General features: G+C 42.6%; 1 protein-coding gene across 1 annotated transcript; it reads right to left on the bottom strand.

The window, feature by feature from the left end:
- Positions 1–5,082: 5,082 nt before the first annotated feature.
- On the bottom strand, positions 5,083–23,122 carry HDDC2 (HD domain containing 2). The gene is made up of 6 exons (XM_004263857.3): positions 22,990–23,122; positions 21,635–21,756; positions 19,679–19,781; positions 12,923–12,991; positions 8,899–9,037; positions 5,083–5,430 (listed from the first exon to the last, which is right to left on the bottom strand). The coding sequence occupies exons 1-6, from the start codon at positions 23,059–23,061 to the stop codon at positions 5,333–5,335; spliced, it is 603 nt and encodes a 200-aa protein (XP_004263905.1). The 5' UTR covers positions 23,062–23,122; the 3' UTR covers positions 5,083–5,332.
- Positions 23,123–25,805: the final 2,683 nt, after the last annotated feature.

Raw genomic sequence — 25,805 nt, 5'->3', positions numbered from 1 at the left:
TGACTTTGAATTCTTAATTTCTTTACGTTTCAGTTCTGCTGATGACCTTGAAAGGTGGTAGGTATAATTCTGCAGATGCTATTTTAAACCAACTTCTGCTAATTTGGAAAATATGAGAGAGGATATGTAAGTAATTATAACCTCAACTACCTTAGGATGCTGAAACAATCTACAATTCTAAAATTCTCTCTAATCTACCTAGAGTAGTAGTTAACTTGGTGACTACTGAGTTAAGTAGGCAAGAGATAGCTGAAAAGGGAACTGCTAGAAAATGGGAGAAGCAGGGCTCTGCAACAGTTTCCAGTTTGCAAATTGCTCACAAGAATGAAAAAAGCATCAATCAGTACAATCAGATTTCTGCAGTACTGTTTACCTTCCACATCATATGCTGCTTTTTTCTTCTAAATGGGAACATACATTTGTTACTAGGTAGCATTTGTTGTTAGTAGCTTCCTATAGCTACATTTTTTAAATGTATACTGTAGAATGTAGAATAGACCTACCAACTAAAAATTCACAATTTAAATAAGCAATATATATAACTATTATATATAAATAATATATAATCCATATAATATACATAATATAGATAGCAATATATATAACTATATTATATATAAATAATATATAATACATATAATATACATGATATAGAGAGATAGTATGTTCATTGTTTTTTGTTTTGTTTTGCGGTGCGCGGGCCTCTCACTGCTGTGGCCTCTCCCGTTGTGGAGCACAGGCTCCGGACGCGCAGGCTCAGCGGCCGTGGCTCACGGGCCCAGCCGCTCCGCGGCACGTGAGATCTTCCTGGACCGGGGCACGAACCCGCGTCCCCTGCATCGGCAGGCGGACTCTCAACCACTGCGCCACCAGGGAAACCCCATTGTTCATTTTTTAACTTATTATTAAATAGAAGTGGATATATGTAAATAGTGAAGTAAGACCAACCTAAAAACTTCCATTGAAGTTAATGCAGCAGGACAATCCATACACCTAACTGAAAATCGAACTGGTTCAGGGCCACGTAATCTCTGAGGCCTGAAATCTCAGGTGCAATAGGTGTGGGGCTATAAGCTTGAAGCAGAGTGGACAAAGGAGCCCTGCCAGTAGGAGCGTTGGCATTCTCCCTAATTTATCCTTCCAGCCTGCTGGTTGAAGCCAAACTGGCTTGTGACTGTGTTGCTCACCCCCTGCTACAGCGTGGCCTCGGTCTCTCTGTGACCAATCTGCAGTTGCCTGGTCACCTTTTGTAAACTCACTGCCATTGTTCTGATTGCATTCAGCACCCTGCATTGTATTAGAAAATGCAGTTATGTTGCTATAAACGTATTTTCATTCACCAACCCATTTCTGCACACAATAGTCTCAACCCTACAATCTGAAAACACAGTATTAAAATTAGGTAGAAAAATAATCAAGAAAATTAGTGTTAATGCCTCAAAGCTAAAATAAAATAAAATAAATTTTATCTGTTTGTTTTATTTATTTAATTTTTTTGACTGCACCATGTCTTAGTTGCAGCATGCAGAATCTAGTTCCCTGACCAGGGATCGAACCCGGGTCCCCTGCATTGGGAGCATGGAGTCTTAACCACTAGACCACCAGGAAAGTCCCTAGCTGTTTATTTTAAACCATTCTTCAAAAAGTCTAATTTCATCAGTTTTTTAGAAACTATATTCACATCACCTCTATTAATTGAAAAGTTTGTTTTTAATTAAAATTATTCCCTCTCATCTGGGAGCGACATAATGGCCATGACATCTCTTTTTTCATTTTGTCATCGGATGTGTGAGTAGAATAATTAAATCAGTTTTTGGTTGGTAGGTCTCATCTTCTCACTGCTTACTCACTCAGGAGCTGCTCGTGTCTCCCTGACTTTGCATAGGCAAGTATGTCCCAACTTGACTGGCCGCTGAGTTGCCCTATTTTGTCCAGCTGGGCTTAGTTCACATGCAGTAGTTTAAAGTGTTCCACAAGTACTGAACAGTATTTGCACGCAATGGACATAGCCTTTTTCTAACAAATCAAAACGACTTCAGGTCAGGCCAGCCAAGTATACGAAATGCCACAACATGTATGATACCAAAAATGCATCTCAATAATTGAAAACTCCAATGTGAATTGTGATTACAAAATAAACTGTTTTTAAGTAAGCCATTCTGTAATTTAACCATTCATTACTTTTAAAATCCTGTTGCTCTGATGGAAAATATTCAGAAATTTACACTGCAAATTTATCTTAAACTCAAATCTCATAGACTATGACTATTGGTAGGTCATGTCAGCAAAGCAATCTGTATCTTTCCCTAAATTACACATTTTCTTATAAATCTGCTCTTGAACCATAGACAACAGAACGAACTGTCCTGATAAGCCATGCCACTCACAGTGGTCAACGTGAAGAGAACTCTGGGAATCTAAGCGGCTCTTCTGCCACAGTGCATTGTTCCAAACTTACCCATCAGCTTGAAAGTTGTTGAACTTCACTGTAAAATGGTGCATAAGGTTGTGAACTTTAACCCCAAGCCTCTCCTCTCCCTTTTTATTAAATTGGAGTGTGGATGGGTACAATAAAGGAAGGTGGTGATAAGGTTAAAAAGTGATTTAAATATGACATGTAAAGCAACTTCTTCAAACCTGGCGTTCAAATATAATTTCAAACTATATTTGGCAAAGTCTTACGGTTATTTTTGATAATCTTTATTTAAGAATGGTAAAATTCTTTATTCTGCATTTCTACTTGACTTTCAGTTTCTACCATAAAGAATATATATATCAAGGCAAACCACAAATAACATAATCCTAAGTCTCCCATAGAAATCATCCCCAATCTCACTTTGTCTATAAAGACTGGCAAGTTACTTAAATAAAAATGCTGGGTACAGAGGATGCTCTTCCCAAGGCACTTCGTTAGTCATTTATCCCAGAGCATACAAGATTTTAAGACGAACAGGTTGGCCATTCTGTTAGAATTAGTATTTGTCAGATATAAGGGCATTGAGAATTACGTAAGAGCTAGGGAAATGGTAGCCCACAGACAATGGGAAAAGAAGGAACTGTTTTGGAGATAGAACCACCCCCACCTCCACCCGACCCGGATCAGCCCCAGGGACCAGGCAGGGAGAACTAGCCTGAGGTGCCCCCTGCAGACCAACCCTTCCAGCTGCTCCTCTTTTTGAGTGCGGGGTAGTCTCTTCCTCATTACCAAGAGGTAACAAGGAATTGTTTTTGTTGAGTTCATGTTGGAGGTCATCCGGAGGATGTGACCACCAGCTGACCAGAGAGCTGGGCCCAGGCAATTGGAGGCTACTCACCCCCATCGCTGTGCGTGTAATGTGTGTTCCACCTACCATTCCCACACTAGGAGCTGTTTCAGGAAGCTGCCTTGTGACGGCAATGGTTGAGACCATCTGGACGGTACACATGACTGACTGAAGCCAGTTAAAGCTTCTATATAAACTCAAGAGTCTGACAGGCGAGTGCAGAGATCTTGTCTTGAGGCCGCCCCTGACAAGCTGCATATGTAAGTTGCCTTGCTTATGAACTGGCCACCTACTAAGCTGGAGTGGCTGCCTCTTCTGCAGTCTCGCCTTGCCCTCCGCGTAGGGGAGCCGGTCTGCGAACCAACAGTTCAACCCAAGAATAATTATTTACTCGGCAACATAGTTCTAGGGTTTGTTATTCAGAAGACCAATTCCAGACAAGTAGCACAGGTATCTAAGAAGAAAAAAACATTAGATTGATAATGCTTAACTATTTGTAGACATCGGCTGGTGAATGCAATAGCTATCTTCTTTTACTGATCTTCATTTTGTCCTTATTAAAGGATATTTTATTTATAACACCATTACATTTTCTGTTTTTAAATATATTAGCCCAATAAGGAAGGTTTAGGACTAAGTGTGAACCCTCATTTGGTAGGTAAATGGAAAACTGAGATAATGATTGTGACCAGTATTAAGTCTGACCCAGTAAAGACTTCGAGAGTCTCTGTGTGGATTTATGAAAATTACAACAGGCAAACAACCCAAATAAAACTCCAGGGCCACAGAGATCTTCTGGTTACAAATATTTGAACTTTATCAAGGGTTATTTTGTGTGTATGTTTTCATGCCAGGAGAAAAAACTCCAAAACACTGATAGATATAGTTGTTTTCTTCTAAACCGTATCTCCAGTGAATAACCAGACTTTGCTGACTTTCAACTATTTACTGCTTTTTACATACTGTTGCTGTGACGCAACAGCATCTCAGTGCAGAGCAGCACTGCTCTTTTCAATGCAGATCAGCTCTATGTACACGTTTGTGTTGCTCCTAAAGAGATCATGCACCTTGCTTCCGGCAGATTGGGTATCCATGGATACTGCAAAGTTTCCAAAGAAACGGTGCCTAGGATTCTCACCATGCCAGCCTTTTTAGGCCTTCTTCAAATGGAAACTGACATTTGAATTAAAGGGACAGGCATCATGCTCCCACCAAACTACTGAGCAGGTTTGCATGGATAGCCTTCCCTTCCTCACCATTCAGTGGCTGTGCAACATGTAAAGGCAAGCGGGCAGATTACTTACCCTATGCTAGGGAGATGAGGGGAAGAAGTCGGGTCTGATGTGTTCTCTCCATAAGGTCCCGTGACCCAGTAATAACGCATATATTTCTCTGGTGATAAATATCTTATAATCAAGGTCGGTCTGAAGAATATAAATCAGCCAGGAGAAAACAGAGGAGGAGAAATGCCATTTGAGATCGCATGCCCAGATTTATATCCCCAAATGACAGAAAGGACTGACGGGGGCAGGGGCAGAACCAGTTACCAGGTTTACAAGTCTATGATCAGGGGCCTAAAGCAGATCATAGTGAATTAAAAATCTGGCTGCAGCATCTGAATAAAGCAGCATCTCATCTGATGGGAGAATGCATTATGATACTTTTGTCTTTCCTGGATCCTTATCACTAAGCCAGCTGAAGAATCTTCTTAAGAGCAATCATAATTAAATTTTCTCTTGTTCAACGAATCTGGCCTTCAGGGAGGTAGGTTATTAACTCAGAATAAGATGACTTAAAATCAGTAATAAATATTCCAAAGTTTAAGGTTTTAAAAATTTATTTACTCAGTTCATAAAAAGCCCCCCACCCTCCAAGTCTTCATCCATGGCCTTTTCAGGACCACACCCTGTTCTGTACCTTCTTTTACTGTCCAAATTTTATCACGTTTCTTGCTGGAGTCCAGGCAATTGAAAATAAACAGACTCGCATCTGGGGAATCAACAGACCAACAGTGGCAAAACACAATACCATGAAACAGAAAAATAAAATGTTTGTTACAGGAGTGCATCTCACGAGTGTGGCTCACTGGCGGCGGCAGCTATGTTAGCGTTTCTTTCTGCCTCAAGTTCAGAAACAAGCTGGGCTATCTCAGGGTGACTGAATTTTCCTGCAATGCAAGAAGATAGGGAAAAAGATAATGACAAGTGAATACATCAGTTTCTCCAGCTGGATCCTAGGGCTTGTCAGGAGCCCAATTCTGTGATCTGACCCATACTTCACTCCAACGCAGAGTAAGATTCCAGGTCCTGGAGAGAGGCCAAACGCAACCACTCGGAGCTTACGCTAGTCACCCCAGATGCTATCAAGCGTAAGCATGAGAATCAGGCAAAGAACTACAGCTCAGGCAGACCTGGGGAAAACCTCACCAGGCAGCCTCTGAGTACTCCTACCAGGAACTCCAGGGAAACTCAGGGAGGATGGAGTCCAGAGAACTGAGAACAATCGCTGTCCATTCTGAATCTGCAGTTAGTTGTGGGGAACAATGCACCTACATATAAAAAGACTGATAGGAAGACCAGGGGGTCTGGGCTGTCCCAGGATGCAAACAAGAGTGCAAACATCTACAATGAAACCAGCTAGTCTGTGCTGTCTTCCTGGCTCCTTGGCCCCTCTGGGCTTCTGCCCTGGGCAGCAACCAAGCTCCGAGCTATCTTAGGTGGGTGGTGGCTAGCACGTGGTGGGCGGGGGGTGGTTAAACCCACCGTCCCTTCTTCCCTGACTGTCTTCTCTTGCCAGTGTCTTTTGTTGCTTGCGCTTCATTCCACAGTTAACTCTATTCCATTGATTCGCTGTGCTCAATCTCTTCTCTGAACGTCCCCTTCACTTTCTTGCCCTAACTGACACCTACTCGTCCTGAGGATACAGCTTTCTCTGCAGCCCCTCCACCCGTGGCTGTCTTCTGTCTCATGCAGCTCCTACCACCAGGCCAGGGCTTGTCCTCCACACTCCTCGTTGCTTCCAGGCCATCCTCTGCCCCACGGTGTAAGAGTCGTGCTGTCAGACTTAACGTCATTCCACCAAAACTGCTTTTACCAAGGACACCAATCAGCTCCATGTTGCTAAATCCGACAGCTACTCCTGCCCTCTTGAAACACTTTCTTCCCTTGGCTTCTGGGACCCCTGATTTTCTTCCTCCAAACCTATTCTTCCCCCCATCTTTCCTGTCTAGTGGAAAGTCCAAAATCCTCAGACTCCTCTTATAAACACCCCATACACAAATCCTGTCGACTCTATACTCAAAATATATCCAGAATCTGACTTCTTACTTTTTCTACCATTACTACCCTGGTCCAAACCAGGGCAAGAAATAGGAAGAAACCATTTCTTACATCATTTACACTGTTTAAGTTTACTAATTTTTTACTAGAAATAGTGCACCACAGTGGAAAGTGCAGTGAATTTTAATCTCATCAGCTGTGCGCACATCACCCTCTTTCCAGGCTCAAGTTTCTTCCGCAATAAAATGTGGAGTTTAAACCAGATGACCTTCCAGCTCCCATAGTTTTTGATTGTACTAGTATTCTCATGTTTCATTTTCTGTTTTTCATTGTGAAATGTACCAAAATAGAAGATAATAGTATTAAAATGCAAAGAACAACATAAACATGACATACTTTATTACCTTATTGGGGAAATATGCTATCTAGTAACCCAATCATTGGTCAAACCTTTTTTCGTGTGAAGAGTCAGATAGTAAATATTTTAGGTTTTGTGAACTATTTGGTCTTTGCTGCCAACTACTGAGCTCTGCTGCTGTAGCATGAAAACAGTATAGACAACAGAGAAAGAAAGAGCATGGCTGTTTCAGTAAAGCTTTATCGATAGAAACAAGCAGCAGCCAGTTAGGCCCACGGGCTATAGCTGGCTGACCCCTGGTTTACAACATTATTCCACTGAACCAAAGTCAAACATTTTGAGCATCACCTATATCAAGGACAGATAAGACAAAGCTGGTTGGTCTCAGCCCTCAAACAGCTTACGATAGGGTGGGGTGGGCAAGTGGGGTTTTGGAAAGAAACCCAACGAGGAACATCATTACGGAGAATGCAAGTCAGACTGTGACAACGCTAAGGCAAGCTGCAGACCGAAGGCAGATTGAGCAAAAAGAAAGGAACGCTCAGCTGTGACAGGGAAGATTAGGAGAGGAAACCAGACAGCTGAGTGGCCTTAGCCTGCAGAGCTGTTCAGATGACTTAAAAATTGTCAAGATTTTATTTTTAAGGAAGAGGAAAGCCGCAAACGTTTAAAAAACAAGAGGTGATGATACCTATATCTACAAAGGAGGAAAGCACTGAGACATGCAGGATGAACTCATGAGCCTCGCAGATTAAATTAGGTGGTTATAACAACAGTTCAATACAGAAATAATGAGGGCCTTGTCAAGGCAGAGGTAGTGGGGCTGGAAAAGAAAGAAGGAAAATCACATCAACTTCATTACAATGCAAATCATAGTTTGGAGCATATTTTGGAGCTGGGACTTTCCTCTACTTGATGAGGTCACAAAAGGGTCCAGAGAGGTCCCCCCAAAATCATCGCTAACAGTATTCTCAGGGGAGATGGAGGCTGAGCTGAGCCTGAAGAACTCCCAGGGAAGAGAGATGGAGTTCTACTCCAGGGAGCAACATGAACACCGGCGGTCAGTGCACCTGGTGCCTCACTCTAGAAGCTGAATCAAAATGAAGATAGCGGGCTTCCCTGGTGGCGCAGTGGTTGGGAGTCCGCCTGCCAACGCAGGGGACGCAGGTTCATGCCCCGGCCCGGGAAGATCTACACATGCCGCAGAGCGGCTGGGCCCGTGAGCCATGGCCGCTGAGCCTGTGCGTCCGGAGCCTGTGCTCCGCAACGGGAGAGGCCACAACAGTGAGAGGCCTGTGTACCGCAAAAAAAAAAAAAAAGAAGAAGATAGCTAAGGCTTATTGCCAGCCATTATTCTAAGCACTTCACATATATCCTCAAATAACCCTATAAAGTAGATTTTGTAATTATCCTCAAGTTAAAAATAAGGAAACGAAGGCCCAGAGCTAGGTTAAGTATTAATTTACTGGAAGTTACGTAAATTGTATGTGGCAGAACCAGGATTCAAACCCATGCAGTTTGACTTTAGGCCTGTGCTCTGAAGAGCTATAATGACGACGGTGACTTCAGCTGTTTGGAGTTTTCTCTTTTTGAGTCTCTATTTCTACCTCCACCTTAACATGACCTGACATCTATAAAGCACTTACATATTATAATGCATTTGACATACATTATCTCTCTTGAATCTCAAAACCAGCCTATGTCTTAAGTAGGGTATTATGATTTCCATTTTTCAGAGAGGTCAGGAGACTGCCTGGAAGCACACAGCTAGTATGTGTGATGTGAACCTGGTGCTCAGACTCCAGGGCGGCAATGCTCTTGTGCACTAGGTCACCTCATACCATAAACCCCACCATTTGCTTCTTAGATGCTCCATATGAAAGTGTCAGAGGAGGGTAACAACAGTGGACATATAATATAATGTTATGACTACCATTTATACACTAGGAGTAAATTAAGCCAAACTAAAGTGATGCTTATTGAAAGCAGCATTGCGTACCTGCTGTGGAATTGTAGAAGTCCTGCAGTCTCCCAGGTTTGTTCTCAAGGTCTTCATATTCAGATGCCTGAAGAATCATTTCACATTGGTCCAGCTGCTTCACAAATTTAGCTTCTGCACTAGATTGGGTCTCATATTCCTAAGTAAAGGGACAATTAAAGCCACATGATTAGGGCTGCATGATAGGTTATTCCAGGAAAACTCTCATTCTGGTACCTGAAATCAGAGTCACAGCTAAAAGCACATTCTGCACTGGCCACATTTCTCCACTGCATACAAACCCATCACAGAGACTAGTCACCTGCAACTCCACAGCTTAACGGCGGCGCTGTATGTGGGAAGGCGGTGCTCACAGCTCCATCTATTCCACCCGATGCCTGCGAGGCCTCATGTGTTCACATGGACACTTCCAAGCATTTTCCTTCCTGTTTAGTAACTTATCTTCAAGATCATTATTCTTTAATCCACCTGAGTAGGGCAGATCTTTTCAACTTCAAGCTAATATTTCATCGTACGCTTCTCAAATTATTTCCCTCTCCATTTAATGTCGCGTTTCCTTTTCCTTTTGAAGTGAATTTCTAGCTTTCTCATTTAATTTCGGTTACCACTCTACAATGAAAATCTCTGTCCCTGCTTTCCAAATAGGGAGGAGTTAATCAAGTCCCTCCGGGTTATGACTCTTGAGGATACAGCCAGGGTCTGAGAACTCTTCATGCCATGGGTATGTGCATGTGTTGGTGGCAGGGAGGCGGTGAAGGTAGTGGACGGGGTGTGGCTTTTTTACCTTTCCTCTTCCCTTTGTTCCCTCCCTCCTCAGTGCAGACCAGAAATAAGAGGCAGTCTGCTTCATAGTGCATGACACATGTCACAAAACCACCAGTCCCAATTAATACTATACAGAACCATTCTTCTATTAAGACCAAAGTATTCCCAACTGATTTCCCTGCCAAGTTCTCATTTGTAATTCCACCCTAGATGTGTTCAGATAATGAACCTGTCATGCTTTCTCAGCAGGGTGATGTGATGTGAATCACTGAAGATTTCTTGGTTTTTATTAGATGCAGCTCTGACTGGGGTTTTCAGAACAACAGAAGGATGAGGATTTCAAGCAGGAAAGAGATACAAGTTCCAGGTTCTCAACATGGAGGACCAAAGGAAAGAGAAAGAGAGGAAAGGAGAGGAAGATCAAAGGTTACCTCCCTCTCCCTTGGGGAAAGATTGGCCCTACATGAAGTATTGACTATATAAAGTTGTCTTTTATGTGTTCCACTTTCCTACCTCCTAGTGACTCTCCCTCTGGGACCCAGGACCCTCATGTTGCTGTATATCAAACTCCCCACCAAAATACTGCACTTGTACTTCAAAGGATAGAACAGAGAGAGGCTTTTTTAAGGGGTACTTGTTAACCCAACAGTATCTTCAGCTGTATGTTGGGAAACAATCCAAGGGCAGGTGAGTGTGCCAGGCATTCAGCATATGGCAGGGAGCACCTCTTGCTTTGCCTCGGGATTCCAAGGGTTATTTCTTTAAAGCAAAATGCAGGTGGTAGGGCGGATATCTTTCTGTGATACTTCGAGGAAAAAAATGAAAATGTTTTCCCTTGACTTACTAAAATTTGACTTCACACTTCTATGGTAAAAGATAAATTATAATCGAGGATATCTAATTGCTTTAACTAGATGTGACCCTGTGGGCTGACAGCTATTTACAGTTGTGAATAGCAGTGATTAACGTTTCAGAAATCGATCAACTGCCATTTTCTATGTAACCAGTACTCAGTTCCCTGCGTACAGAGTGACCCTATTTTCTTAAATCAAAATCAGAACATATGGACTGGAGACAGAAAAACAGAGTGTACTATGTGTCAGGCAATATTCTAACTGCTTTACATATATTCATTTGATTGCCACGCAACCCTATAAAATAGGTATACTACTATTAGTAGCATTTTATAGATGAGGAAATTGAGACAGAGAGGTTCAGTAAGTCGCCCAAGATCACATAGCTAGTAAACAGAGGAGCCAGTAATTTGAACCTTGGAAATCTGGTATTGAAGCCAATGTACATGAATCTAAAACATGCATAAGTTAATATGAGAGTCTGTGTTCTCTGTTGAATAGCGTTCCCACAAAATCATGTCTACCTGTAATGCACGAATGTAACCTTATTTGGAAATAGAGTCTTTGCAGATGTAATCAAATTAAGATAAAGTCATAATGGATTAGCATGGACCTCAACCCAATGACCGACATCCTTACGAGAGGGAAATCTGGGCACAGATACAGACACAGGAAGAACATCACCTGACTAAGGAGGCAGAGACTTGAACAATGTATTCAGAAGGCAAGGATGTCAAAGCTGGAAGACGCATTCACAGGAAGCTAGGGAGAGGCAAGGAAGGATCCTCTCCCAGAGCCTTCAGGGAGCATGGCCCTGCCAGCACCTTGATTTGGACTTCTGGCCTCCAAAACTGTGAGACAATACATTGTTGTTTTAAGCCATCCGAGTTCGTGGTAATTTGTTACAGCAGCCCCTGGAAACCCAGGGTCTCTTACAATTAATAGTAAGTAACTGACATAGTATCATGAATACATAAGAACTATAAATGCTTGTTCAATTAATTAACGTACAGCGTAATGACATAAAGAAAATGCTGAGTTAGGAGGCAGGCTTGTGGCCTTGCTTTGTCACCAGCTGGCTAAGAGACCTTGGGGAAGGCAAAACTCTTTAGTCTCCAGTCTTCTTATCTATAAAATAAGGGAGCTGGAAACAGGCTTTCTTTCAGCTATAACTGTACAAAACTCTAACAGATACAGTAAAGAGCCAAACAGAGAGAATATAGAGATAATTAAAAAATAACGAAGAATATAATAAAGTAGCCACTGCACAGAATCAGGGAAAGAGGAAGAAAGAGAGAGAAAATTAGTTTTCTAAGGCTGCTGTAAAAAGTACCACAAACCGGGTGGCTTAAGCAACAGAAATTTATTATCTCCCAGTTCTGGAGGCTGGGAATTGGAAATCAAGGTATTTGCAGGGTTGGTTCCTTCTGAGGGCTGTGAGGGAAGGAACTGCTCCAGGCCTCTGTCCTTGGCTTACAGATGGCCTTCTTCATGCTCACATGGTATTCTTCCAATATGTGTGTCTCTACATCCAAACTCCCCTTTTTATAAGGACACCAGTCATATTGGAAAAGCGCCCCACACAAATGACCTCATTTTAACTTGATTACCTCTGTAAGAATCCTAGTTCCAAATAAGGTCTTATTTGGAGGTACATATAAGTTTTAGGGGGTGAAAGAAAAGGTGGAAGGTCAGGTTCAGAAGACAGGAGGAGGGAGCAGGGCTTTGAAGGAAACGTGAAAAGTGAGAGTGAGAGGCAGGGCTACCCAAGCGTAAGGGGTGGGGCTAGAGGCTCAGGCAAGGGAGGGTCAGTGGGGCTGGAGGGGAGTGAGAAACTGCAGTAGGCAGGGTTTGTTTGTCGTTTTCTCTTCACTGCTGGAAAACAGCACCAGGGAGGGACTGAGCACCCACAGAGCCCACGTTCTGCGCTGGGCTCCATGGCAGCACCTGGCCTTGACCTCACTCAGTCCTAGCACCCCTTAATGGTTTCAGAGATGGACAACTGACTCAGGGAGGGGAAGGAGCCCAAGGTCACTGAGCCAGGAAGTGGTGAGTGAGGTGGGAACCCAGTTCTGAACTACCCCAAAGCCTACATTCCTTTCAAGGACCAGAGACGGGGGTGGGGGAATGTGAGGTTGACAGGGTGGAGGATGAGAGCCATGCATCAGGAAATCCAGGGGCTGTGAGTCAGTATCCGTACCAGGCTTTATGGTGACAAGGGAAATGGGAAGAAAAATTACTGTTAGTCCTGAGAAGTTCCTGCAGCAGCTGAGAGGTGAGAAACTGACACGACCAAAAAAGCAACAAGTTGGAGACAGCTTATTGAGATAGTCTAAGTCAAATAAAACACTGATGAGCCATATAAATTCAGTTACAATAAAAAGCAACCCATCAGATATACTTACTTCCCAAAGTTCATAGAGCTCTTTTCTGAGATCCTCTGGGAGGAGCTGGGTTAGCTGCTTCATAGCTTCCTGAAATATCAAACCATTACTTTAATCATATTTACATTTATTTAACAACTCATCTACAAATGCCAAATAATGGACTCAAACTCTTACAAATAACTCCCAAAGGGGCAGCAGAATATTGGACAATATTTAGGCTTACAAGGAGGGCAGTTGTGTACATTAAATAAATGTATTTGTTCATATGTATTTATTCACGAGCACTTATTTTGTGGCCTAGAGCACACCAGACACAAATAAGGACAATGAGGAAGGTGTGAAATGATTACAGAAGTATCAGAAGCGAGGCCAAGCAGTTTACATCTTTTTTTTTTTTACATCTTTATTGGAGTATAATTGCTTTACAATGTTGTGTTAGTTTCTGCTGTATAACAAAGTGAATCAGCTATACGCATACATATATCCCCATATACCCTCCCTCTTGCATCTCCCTCCCACCCTCCCTATCCCACCTCTCTAGGTGGTCACAAAGCACTGAGCTGATCTCCCTGTGCTATGCGGCTGCTTCCCACTAGCTATCTATTTTACATTTGGTAGTGTATATATGTCCATACCACTCTCTCACTTCGTCCCAGCTTACCCTTCCCCCTCCCCGTGTCCTCAAGTCCATTCTCTACATCTGCATCTTTATTCCTGTCCTGCTCCTAAGTTCGTCAGAACCTTTTTTTATTTTTTAGATTCCATATATATGTGTTACCATATGGTATTTGTTTTTCTCTTTCTGACTTACTTTACTCTGTATGACAGACTCTAGGTCCATCCACCTTACTACAAATAACTCAAATTCGTTTCTTTTTATGGCTGAGTAATATTCCATTGTATATATGTACCACATCTTCTTTATCCATTCATCTGTCGATGGACATTTAGGTTGCTTCCATGTCCTGGCTATTGTAAATAGAGCTGCAATGAACATTGTGATACATGACTCCTTTTGAATTATGGTTTTCTCAGGGTATATGCCCAGTAGTGGGATTGCTGGGTCATATGGTAGTTCTGTTTTTAGTTTTTTAAGGAATCTCCATACTGTTCTCCATAGTGGCTGTATCAATTTACATTCCCATCAACAGTGCAAGAGGGTTCCCTTTTCTCCACAACCTCTCCAGCATTTATTGTTTGTAGATTTTGTGATGATGGTCATTCTGACCAGTGTGAGGTGATACCTCATTGTGGTTTTGATTTGCATTTCTCTAATGATTAGTGATGTTGAGCATCCTTTCATGTGTTTGTTGGCAATCTGTATGTCTTCTTTGGAGAAATGTCTATTTAGGTCTTCTGCCCATTTTTGGATTGGGTTGTTTTTTTTTTTTTGATATGGAGCTGCATGAGCTGCCTATATATTTTGGAGATTAATCCTTTGTCAGTTGCTTCATTTGCAAACAGTTTCTCCCATTCTGAGGGTTGTCTTTTTGTCTTGTTTATGGTTTCCTTTGCTGTGCAAAAGCTTTTAAGTTTCATTAGGTCCCATTTGCTTATTTTTGTTTTTATTTCCATTACTCTAGGAGGTGGGTCAAAAAGGATCTTGCTGTGATTTATTTCATAGAGTGTCCTGCCTATGTTTTCCTCTAAGAGTTTTATGGATTTTACATCTTGTGGATGAATTGCAAGATGCCCACATGAATTTCAACCATAAGCACACTAGAGTTCAAAACAAACCTGAATGTGGGGAGAATAGGAAAGTATCGGTGAATTACAAACCTCAAAGAAATTTTTTGTATACCATTATGTTCATTTTTTATCGTTAAAATGTTTTTATTGCAAAATGTAAAGCACTACACAAATGGGCAGATATTGTTATTAACATAAAGGAAATTACAAGCAGCATTTCGTAGGCTCACAGACTCACAGACTGAAAAGAGATGTTAAAGGGTAACGAGCCCAACCATCCAGCAGCATCACTGGGCACTTCTTATCCTCCCTCCACAAACATGTCCAGTGGTGGGAACCTAGCACCTCAAGAGGTTACCCAAATGGGCTTTAGGCAGCATTGGTAGAAAGTACTTTCTTACATCAAGCTGAAAATTGTCCCTGTAGTCCTTCCACTATGCCTATAGCCCCAGCTCTTCTGCCTTCCTCCCTCATAAAAACACAATGTCAAACAGGTGGGCAGTGGCCCAGCTGGGCCAGAATCTCTGCGACCAGTGATTGGTCCAAGGGATGGCCATGTAACTCAAACCAGCCACTCAGGGACCATCTGCATGAGTTGTCCAGCAGAGGCTGGGAGACAGAAGCCCCGAGTAGAGCCTGGAGAGCCAAAACCCACAGAAAAGCAGAGATGAGAGAGTGAGAGCATGGAGGGTGTTCAGTATGTATATCTAGTCTCCAAGTCCCAGGAGCCCCTCTCGTTCCCATCTCTTCCTTCATTTCTATGTTGCTCCAAAATTCTAAAATATCACATTTTGGGGGCATGAGGTCTGCAGTCTACTCTCAAATGGCTTCCAATTCCTTCACTATCCTCATCCTATGCTTCTTAATCTGGTCCAGTTCTTCTAACTAGAGCTTAGGCTCTTTGAAAAGAATATGGTTGTAAGAACCACTTTTGGCAAAGTGGGTATATAAAAGTGGCAAAGGTCTCACATAAAATCAAATGGTGAGATGGGAAAAAGCAATAAAAATAAAAATGAATATTTGTATATATAATTATTTATTACCGGGAGAAAAAAATGTTATAGAATACAACCACTTCCAGAGCAAACCATATTGGCCAGTGTCAACGATCTGCTCTTGTAACTAACATCACCATCTTGAATGGTTTGTACCATTATAGCAGCCTTAGTGGTATGAAATTTAGGGTATTTTGCACCTGCATTCTCTCTTGTTTCTTTTTCATAAACCTCAGCAAAATACTTGAGAAAATACTTTGCACTTTCAAAAATTAATAGTGTCTTTATAAATAGATCACTTTTCTCTACACTATTCTAGAAACATAAGTTTGCCCATTGCTTTTGTTTGAAAAGAATGAACTGAATAACATATAGGTATAGAGACATATCAAAATTAAACTTTTAGAATATAAACACAGAAGTCCTGCTGTGACAAGGGATGACTTTATTTCCTTCAGAGCGATGCACCCAGCACTGAATACAGTGATGGATATGTGGTCTGACCCCGAAACACAATGGAACCAAAGCTTCCATCGTGCCAAATGCTCTATTTCTATAAATGCAGCCCAAGGCTGAGCTGGCTTTTTGGAAATCACATATGATTACTGACTTATTAATAAGCTTCCTGGTGACTAAAATCACCATGTCTTTTAAAAAACAAAACATAGCAAACAGATACGTTTTTGTTCTCTTCCTGAAATTAAGCAATGATTTTCTGGACCTAAACTCATTGATATCATTTGTTATTATACAATCAGAATTGCATTTTGAGACCTCTTAGTTGTTATTCCTCGTTTGGCCTCATATGCCACAGAATCATGCCTACCTTTTCAAATGAGCCACTGAAATCGACTTCATTGAAGTCCAGGACAAATGGCTGAAGATGTCAGACTTGCCCTGCCTGATGGTGAGCCCTGCCACTCCCACTTCTAAACTGAGTTTTGTCTTGTTCACACAGATTTAGAGTGATAATCTCCCTAGCTTCTTCCTGTTAGCAAAGCATGTCAAGAATCTGCCTACAGGGCTTCCCTGGTGGCGCAGTGGTTGAGAGTCTGCCTGACGATGCAGGGGACATGGGTTCGTGCCCCGGTCCGGGAAGATCCCACATGCCGCAGAGCGGCTGGGCCCGTGAGCCATGGCTGCTGAGCCTGCGCGTCCGGAACCTGTGCTCCGCAACGGGAGAGGCCACAACAGTGAGAAGCCTGTGTACCGCAAAAAAAAAAAAAAAAAAAAAGAATCTGCCTACAGTTCTGAGCTGAGTGAAGCTTTCAGCAAATGTCTGTCAGTTTTGTGACAAGCACCCAGAAAGCAGTATTCATCACTCACACACCTTTGGTGAGGCTGAAGAGTGCAACAGTTAATGACAATCTGTAGATTCAGATGGGGTTTGAAACGCTGCTTGCCATTTACTAGCTGTGGAACCCTGTGCAAGTTACTTCTTTGTCCTTCAGGTTTCTCATCTGTAAAATGGAGTTAATAGTGGTACCTACCTGAAAGGATTGCTGTGAGGATTAAATAGTTAATATATATATAAAGTGCTCATTATCTGGCACAGGAGAAGCACTCTGTAAAATGTTCACTGTATTTTTCACTTTCTCCATCTTGCCATGTTTACTCCCATAATAAAGTTTGGTTCCTCCCCTTTTAACCTCTAGTTCTTCAGCAACTTTAACTCTCAGGTACATATACATCATAACTCTGCCTTCTGTTTTAATAAGTTTTCCCTTTGCCAAGGAATATAACCTGCTATTGCTATATTCCAGAGTCAAGCTTCATCCCACTACTTCTTAATGATCCCTACCAGGCATCATTTACCAACTAGGGTTATAATATAAAGTTTATTTTATCCTGTTTAGGAGGGGAGTCAGACTACAAGTATTACTTTTGGCCCCCCTGAATTTTCTGTTCTACACCTTCATTCTCCCTTTCATCTTAATACCTACTCTCCTCCAAGACAATCAGCCTTCCAATTTTATCAAGTATTTCTCCTCCCATTCCTACTTGGGTTTAAAGCCTTTCTGATGCCGTTGGCTAGCCTCTGGGCAAATGATACTTCCTGGTTTTCAGTATGTGCATTCCACCTCAAGGAGCCAAGAAACCCTCATTTAATTATCTTAAGTTATGGCTCAGACATCCACATCTTATTCATAAACACCATCTGCATAAAGAACTGTTCACCTCCCAGATCTTTTTCTCTGTCCCAAATCCTAACTAGCAGAGGAAGAGGCAATGGAGTATCAGCACTCCCCAAGCCTTTGGTTTCCTGTCCAAGAACTTGGGGTTCTTTAAGATGTTTCCCCTGTCCCTTCTGATGATATTTATTCTCCTATAAATCAGATGGAGTGGGCAGCAGCCAGGAGGTTTAATGAGGCTGGGCAGGCTTTTCATCATTGCCTGCATACGGCGTCCAGGAAGAAGCAGCACTGAGTGTCAAGTCCCCTCTATGCCCCGCTCCGGGGGGTGTCACTAGCCAGGACTCAGCTTCTGTCAGGACACAGGTAGGTTTTCTCTGTCTCCAGTGGTTGGAGATCCTTCCTACTGAATGTTTTTTCTTCAGAAGGTTCTGACTCGCTCCTCTGTGGAATGAACCTCACATTCCTTGTGTGCCGATACGGGAACACTCTCTTCTTCCTTTGCGTCACTTTAAGGTCTCTGGTCACCCTCTGGTACTTCAGTATGTGATTTCTCCTCCACAAGGTATACATTTACCCTTGAATGAAACCATCGTACATCCTGAAACGTGCTATATAATTGAGGAGTCTTTTCCTCCTCCTTTTTCTCTATGTCATATGTCAATACCCAACATCCTCTGGTTTGGGGCTAACTCCTCTCCACAACTCAGCATCTTGAGCTAATTGTTTTCTTTTTGTGTTAATCCTGCCAGTCAACCTAGGAGTTCTTTATTCAGGACAGTCTAGACTCCTACAGAGAAACATTTCCTTAGCTCCTCCATTTTCACAGACTGTCATGATGCTCATGTGTTCTGGACCTGTATTTACACTAAGAACACATTCCTTACACTATTCCCCTTACTACCATAATTTAGGGTGTGTTGGAACTCCTAAACTGAGATTCCTTATAGATCTTCTTGCCTCTAGAGGGGCAAAAATGCTGTTGGCTACTGAGCTCTAGCCTCCGCCAGCTCCGAGAACAGCTATTTAAGCCCACCTTCCCTGTTAAACCACCTTGATGAAGGATCTGTTGACTTAGACATTTAGGATCAATCTCTCTGGCCTACAATAAAAGCAGCTTGCAATAATCCCTGAATTGGGAACCAGCCATTCAGCATTTTAAAAAAAAACCTTCCTGGATTTTCCAGTCTCTGTGTCAAATGTGTCTTCCTCTTTGTCCCTGGACTCTGGTTTAGAGTCCAAATCAGCAGACAATGTTTTATTGATGTTACTCATTTTTTACTAATGCAAAATTTTTTTCTTTACTTTTAACCACTAAATCAAAGGACTAATTTAAAATTTACTAAATACTAATTATAATAATGATTATTCTTGGGCTTTATAGAACTTCTCTCCAAAGAGCTTAAACCAGCATGGAGAATTCCTTCAAGTTCCAGCTATTTCCATTGTTCTAATGAAAGCCGTACTATCTGTACTCTGTGTTCAGGTCCCCTCTATGCCCCTCCATGAGAACTGAAACCAACAAAATGTCCTGTCTCTGTGTTAAACAAGGCTTAGAATAAGCAAAACCAATTCACTGCTTATTCCAAGAAATCCTTACTTCTGGAAGGTAAGATTGTAAACCACCCAAAATAGAGTAAGCACTAACAGCTTGCCCTTCAAGATGCTTGTTAAGACCTTGGCTCACCAGCCCTACCACCCCAAAGTTATTATGTCCTAAACTCTATGCAATCCCATCTTGTAAGATAGTAGCTCCTCTTGTAAGATGCATCCAAACATCCTCCAGCCCAGGCCCTAAAACTCTATAAATACCCTCCCTTCACCCTCCTTTCTGAGACACTACTAAAACTCCATCAAGGAGGTACTCTCCCTTACTGCAAGAGGTCTAATAAACTTAGCTTTGTTTCAGCAGTGGGTTTTTCTGGGGGTCTTTTGTGGAGTCAACAGTCAACACTGACCTCTTCTCGCCTATGTTTTTCTTCTTTGGGGATGTTATCTGCTGGTGCTATGTCCCCAACGATGCATTCTGCCATATCATGAACCAGGGCTAGGCGTACACATCTGACCAGGCAAGAAATGGTGAATAATTACACAGAATGATATTCACTAGATTCCTTCTCTATACTACTTTGAAGTTACATAATATAGTTTTCTTTCTCCAGCCTCACAGAGTATTTTATTTTAATGCAGTATTTTCTAAAGTAATTATATTCTGCCAGCCTGCAACAGTTCTGAATCAAAACTGCTAGTTAATATTCAGCACAATACATGAGAATACAGGGGAAATTGTTAGCATGAATTAAAAAAAAATAGCTGGTTTCTCAAATGTCACTTTAAAAGGTGGATAACTTTAGATTAAAAAGCCAGGAGGTGATCTAGTTAGAGCATTTACTTACTGATACAAAATTCAAAAACTATCATCTCCCCAATGTACTAGTCAGATGTCAAAATGATGCCCTTTCTAGAGAAATGGGTAGAGTTGGACAGATCTGAGTTTGCATCCGGCAATCAACATCTAATAGCTGTGTGGCCTTTGCCAAGGTACTTAATTTCTTTAAATGCTGAGTTTTGCAGCCTTCATTTTTAACATCCGTAAAAAGGGGTAATAATACTTCCTAACTTTGGTATGAAAACTAAATTTGATAATTTATGTTCCTGAAACATGTTGATGATTCAACAAATGATTATAATTATTAGTGATAATGATGAGTGATTAGGATAATCAGCATCAAAATAATAAAGGCAGTTCATGAGATAAATGCCCCAGAGGGCCAGTCTGTTTTATGTTCCCACCATCACCGAGGCAGAAGAAGGCCTCCCAGCCTCCTCACAGGTGTCCCTGCTTGCAGTTGCTCTCTCACCTAGTTCAAATCTCAGACTGTCCTTACGAGCCTCTCCAGCTGACACCGTGCTCATCTCGTACTGTCTGCCAAAAACCTCCTACATTCTACGCCATCTACAGAGTAACAGGCCTCCGGAGACTCCCTAATGGACCTTCGTTTCAATCAATTTGATTTACTCATCAATTCCAAAATATACCTTTACTTTCCTACCATCAGAGATTTGGTTTCTCTGCCCTCTCTTTATGTGCTGTCTTCTACTTCTCCACCTAATCAGCACCATAGAGGTCAACTCCGATTCTGTCTCCTCCATGAAGACCGCCCAAGAACAGGTGATCTCTTCGGTTAAATTTTCTAACTTAATTTATTTTGTGCTCTGTATGGAAGCCACTCTGGGCCTGTGTAATTCATCTGGGTTTTATTTACTATCTTATACTGTATTGCTAGGAAAGTTTGTCCTGCGCTCAAAAAGCATTTTATTTTTTATTTTATTTATTTATTTTGGCTGAGCCAGGTCTTAGTTGCGGCATTCAAGACGGATCTAGTTCCCCACCCAGGGATCAAACTCAGGGCCCTTGCATTGGGCGTGGAGTCTTACCCACTGGACTGCCAGGGAAGTCCCTCAAAAAGCATTTTAAACACTTGTTGGTTGACTGAAGGGAGACAGGATATCTTTCTCAGCTCTTTCCTGCACATACAATTTCAAAAAGTCACTTCACAAATATGTGCTACTATTCAGAAAAGGGGTGAAATAAAGGTACACACAGTGTATGGATACAATTTTAGACAAAAGACACTTTACCTTCAAGGCCCTGGAAACCCTCACATCACACTTAAGTTTCCTGGAGACCAAGGTAGGCTCTTTCACTTGCCAGGAGAAAACCCAGAGTACAGTTTACAACAACTGAAGTGATCAGCATATAGTGCCCCTTCCCACATCCTGAATCTGTATGGTTTGCCTCAAGTAATTTTTCTTGACATATACACTAAGCTACAAGAATCTGACACAGGCCTCAGTCATGAAGAGTCATGCATACCCACAGACCCTAACCGGCACCAAAGTTCACAGCTTACCGGTCTTTGTTAAGATGTTCATCTTTGGTCACCAGAGCCATAATTGCCATCCTATACATGTGATCTGATACGCTCTCTGGCTTCTGGACATTTCTGTATACCCAGCCAGTACGTGGGACTCTCTGATAAAAATGAACAGAAAACAATTGATAAAAATAAGTATTTTAACTATCTATGGTGCTCTTCAAGAGAAGTCCAGGGAATAGGGCACAGAAGCTGGGTCATGGTTTCAGTACATATTAAAAAATGCTTAACTAACCTAAATGATCAACTGCTGGAATCAAATAAACCAGTGAGGGCAGAGAATGAGAAAGAGAGAGGGAGGGAGGAATAATTCACAAGTATACAATACATAAGTCCAAAAGTCAAGTTACTCCGTGTTACCGATTTACTGATGTACAGATCATATACAAGTCCTTAAAACATAAGAACAAAACTGTAAAGTATCTTATCTTTCCTAACTCTAAGAGTTGTTAAGTTTTACTTCAAACAACTCATTAGACACAAGTAGAAAACACTGTGGTGAAAGCGTCGTGAACAAGCAACAGACTTCCAAATTCTGAAGCAGAAAGGATAAGGCGTTTCTAACTGCTTCATGCTACCCACCAGTCATGACTCTTCCTTTTACTCAGATCATGATGTGATCCTGTGAGACTCGGGAGTTCACATTTCTAAAGAATTTTATGAACTGTAGAAACAATGGCATGAAACAGATAATCTGCTTTGAACTTGGAGAAATTCTGCAAAACGTGTGGCCAGGAGTGGACCGGCAGGAGGAGGACCCCTGGGATGTAACTCCAGTGTGTGCTACATAAAATCCTCCGTTAAAAAAAAAAAAAAAAAAGTCTTGTTATTTCTATAAGTAATTGTGAGACAGATTTTAAGCACTCCACTTAAACCCTGCAGGACCAATGGGTTCTGATTTTCCCACTTAGCCGGTTGTGGGGTCGTGAGCCCCAAAAGTACTCGGGGCAGACGCGGGCAGAGGGACCAGCACATCACCGCGCCGGATCCCCTCCAGAAACCTCTCGAAAGGCCGCCTGGGACGGCCCCATCGGAGCGCCAGGCCGACACAGGAAACAGCGCGTCTCGGACTCCTCTCGGCCTGGGGTCGGCCCTAGCAGCCCGGCCACGCAGTCTCCGCCACTTGCTTCCTCCGACCACGGTCCGGACGCGCTACCGCATCCATCCGGAGGGGTTTCCTCTGTCGACCCCAAGAGGCCGGGAGAACTGAGGAAGGGGGCTGGCCTCAGGCCAGGTGGGGAGCAGGAGCCTCGTCGCCCCGCGGCCGGCCCCGGCCTCTCCCCGCGCAGCCGCGACCCGGGCACCAGGCGGCCCTCCCGGCGCCCGCTCACCTTGAGCTGCCCCACCAACCGCAGGAACTGCAGCAGGTCCCGGGCCCCGCGGCCCGAGATGGGCGCAGCCATGCGGCCACCGATCGCGACACGTCTGAGCCAGCAGCGCGACCGCCGCTCGAAGCTCCTCCCCCCGAAGCCCCTCCCACTGAAGCTCCTCCCATTCTTCCTCCCTACCCCTCCTTCCCTCTCCTCCTCTCCTTACTCCTCCTCCATTTCCTCACCCTGGTTTTCTCCGACTGTTCTGTCCAGTCTTCCACCTTCCTGGCCGTAGTGGCTGCAGTTGGGCATTGCACCATCCAAGGCAGAGGCACTGTGCTTGGAGCATCTAGGTATGCATTACTTGTTTGCTAAACTCCGCTCAACTGAACTCCATCAAACTTTTAAAGGGATTGCAGTTCCTTGAGGAGGGATAGAGGGGTTGGGGTGCCGAGGAGGTGGAGGAAGGTTATGCCATAATGCACCAAAATCTTGCCTTTTAGCAATTCAACCTCTGACTAGAGGGAGAGATAAGGAACTCTACTTCAAGGTGAGCAATCTATAAACATTTTAACAGAGGCACAAGGAAGATGCTTTGGAAGGGAGACATTAGTTAGGAGTGACAAAAGTACTGGAAGGATTGGAGGCTAGCCATAGCTAGAGAACTTTAGAGGTTAGTATAAATGGCTAGGGAGAGAATACAATTCCATGTTGAAATCACAACCCCCTGACACCTCAAGTGCTGAAGAATCCCCAAAAGTTGGTCAGGGCCTGTCTCAACTATCTGTCCTAATTCTATCAAAAACCGATGGTACCAGTTTTTAAAGGCACTTAGTGACATGCATACTGAAGGACTCAATGAGAGAGGGTAACATGGAGAATAGACTGTATAGGGAGGAAGGAAGTTGGAAGACCAGTTAGGAGTCTATTGAAGTAATTCTTTGGGGAGATGATTTTGGTTTAATCCAGGATTCGCGTAGTGGAGGTCGTGAGATGTTAAATTGGGGGTACAATTTAAAGGTAGGACTAACAGCATTTGTGACAGATTGGACATGGGGTACGAGAGAAAGAGAGGAGTCAAGGATGACTCCACCAATCTTGGCCTGACCAACTGAAAGAATGGAGTTGCTATGTATTGAGCCAGAGAAAACTGCAAGAAGAGTAGGTTGTGGGGAAGGGTAGGAATCAGAAGTTTAGTTTAGGACATGTTGAGATACCTATTAGAGATCCTAGTAGAGAGATAAATCGGGAGGTCAGGGGAAAGGTGACGACTTTGTGTCATCAGCACATAAGATGGTTTGTAAAACCAAGCAACTGGATGAGACCACCTGGTGGAAAAGTGTGGATGAAGAAAAGATGTCTGAAGCCTCAGGTCTCAGGCAAACCAAAGTTTAGAGTTTGGGAGACCAGAAAGAAGTGGCCAGTAGAGGATTAAGAGGTGGTTGTGTCCTGGAGGCCAGATGAAGAAAATACTTCAAGAAGGAAGGAATGTGATCAAATAAGTCAACATTATATCAGATAAAGACAGATTTGACTACTGGATTTAGCAAATTCATTGTCACTACTGACCTTGACAAGAGCAGCTTTGGTCTGCTGGGGCAAGCAGAACCCTACCTGGAGATGGTTCCAGAGAGAACAGGAGTGAGAAATGCAACTCATTTAAAATGAGTGGGGCTACTGGAGGAAAGATTTCTTTTTAAGACAGGAGATGTTACAGTATTTTTGTTTACTGATGGAGGTGATCTAGTAGAGAGGGAAAATTAATGATGTACTGTAGGAGACAAAGGAGAGAAATACTGGAATGACGGCCTTGAGTAGATAGAAGAGGATACAATCTAGGGTACAAGATGAAAGATTGGTCTTAGGAATATGGAGCATTCATCCATAAAACATGAGGAAGGGAGAATATATGGTGACTAATTAACGGCAGTTGTGGTCGTGGGAGATTGTGGAGCTCTCTTCTGATTGCCTCTATTTTCTCACTGAAATAGGAAGTGAAGTCTAGACTGGGTTCTGTTGTAGTAATACGCAACCTCTGTATCTGAGGGGTTTAACACGTCAAAGGTTTACTTCTCTCTGATACTAAATGTCTATTGCTGGGAAATTAGCAAGCCTGTTTGCACTCTACCAGACCAATGACTTATTTCAAAGCCTTGTTGGCCAACCACTAACATCAGGGGACTTGGAACCCATTTGTTTCCCTAGAAGGGGGTGCCAGTTTAAAGCAATGGGCAGGGAAAACAATTTGTATCGCTTACTGAGTCAACTAGAAGAAAAGGTGAAATCAGAAGGCTCTCATTAGAGGGATTCATCCCTTGGGTTTAATATACACTTCTGGGGAATATGGAAATCTCCTGAAATTGTGTTGCATTTGAGGGCTTTTCTGTTTATCAGATCCCTAAACAGGCCTGTGACCAGAATGGGGGCAAAATCTGCTGCTATTGAGAAAGCTGCTTCAATATGCAGCTGTGGGATAGTCCACAAAGCTCTGGTCTTGGTGTTCTAATACAAAAAGCTATCACTGCTTAAGCCTCCACTAAGTGAGATATATTGTCACACATCTCTCCTCATTTTAATTCACCCAACATTTCTCCAAGATAGTAATCAGACATTTCCAAGAGAAAACTGAGTGGCACAGAAGCTGAAGAACTGGCCTGACTTTTCTTTCTTTTTTTTTAACTTTTTATTTTATATTGGAGTATAGTTGATTAACAATGTTGTGATAGTTTCAGGTGTACAGCAAAGTGATTCAGTTACACATAATTCATGTATCTATTCTAAGTTTTCACAGCCAGTGAACAGGGCCGCCAGAATTGAAGCTCTGGCCTGTCTTCCTC

The sequence above is a fragment of the Orcinus orca genome, chromosome 12 (assembly GCF_937001465.1).
Source record: "Orcinus orca chromosome 12, mOrcOrc1.1, whole genome shotgun sequence".
Taxonomy (NCBI): Eukaryota; Metazoa; Chordata; class Mammalia; order Artiodactyla; family Delphinidae; genus Orcinus; species Orcinus orca.
The sequence above is the reverse complement of the archived record's forward strand: the minus strand, read 5'-3'. Positions and strand labels throughout refer to the sequence as shown.

Coding starts and splice junctions, on each gene's coding strand:
- HDDC2 (XM_004263857.3), bottom strand. CDS start 23,061: ATGGCTGCGCCCATCTCGGGCCGCGGGGCCCGGGACCTGCTGCAGTTC. Junction 19,782..21,634: donor GAACATCTTAACAAAGACCG/GTAAGCTGTGAA, acceptor TTGCCTGGTCAG/ATGTGTACGCCTAGCCCTGG. Junction 12,992..19,678: donor AAAAACATAGGCGAGAAGAG/GTCAGTGTTGAC, acceptor TTGATATTTCAG/GAAGCTATGAAGCAGCTAAC.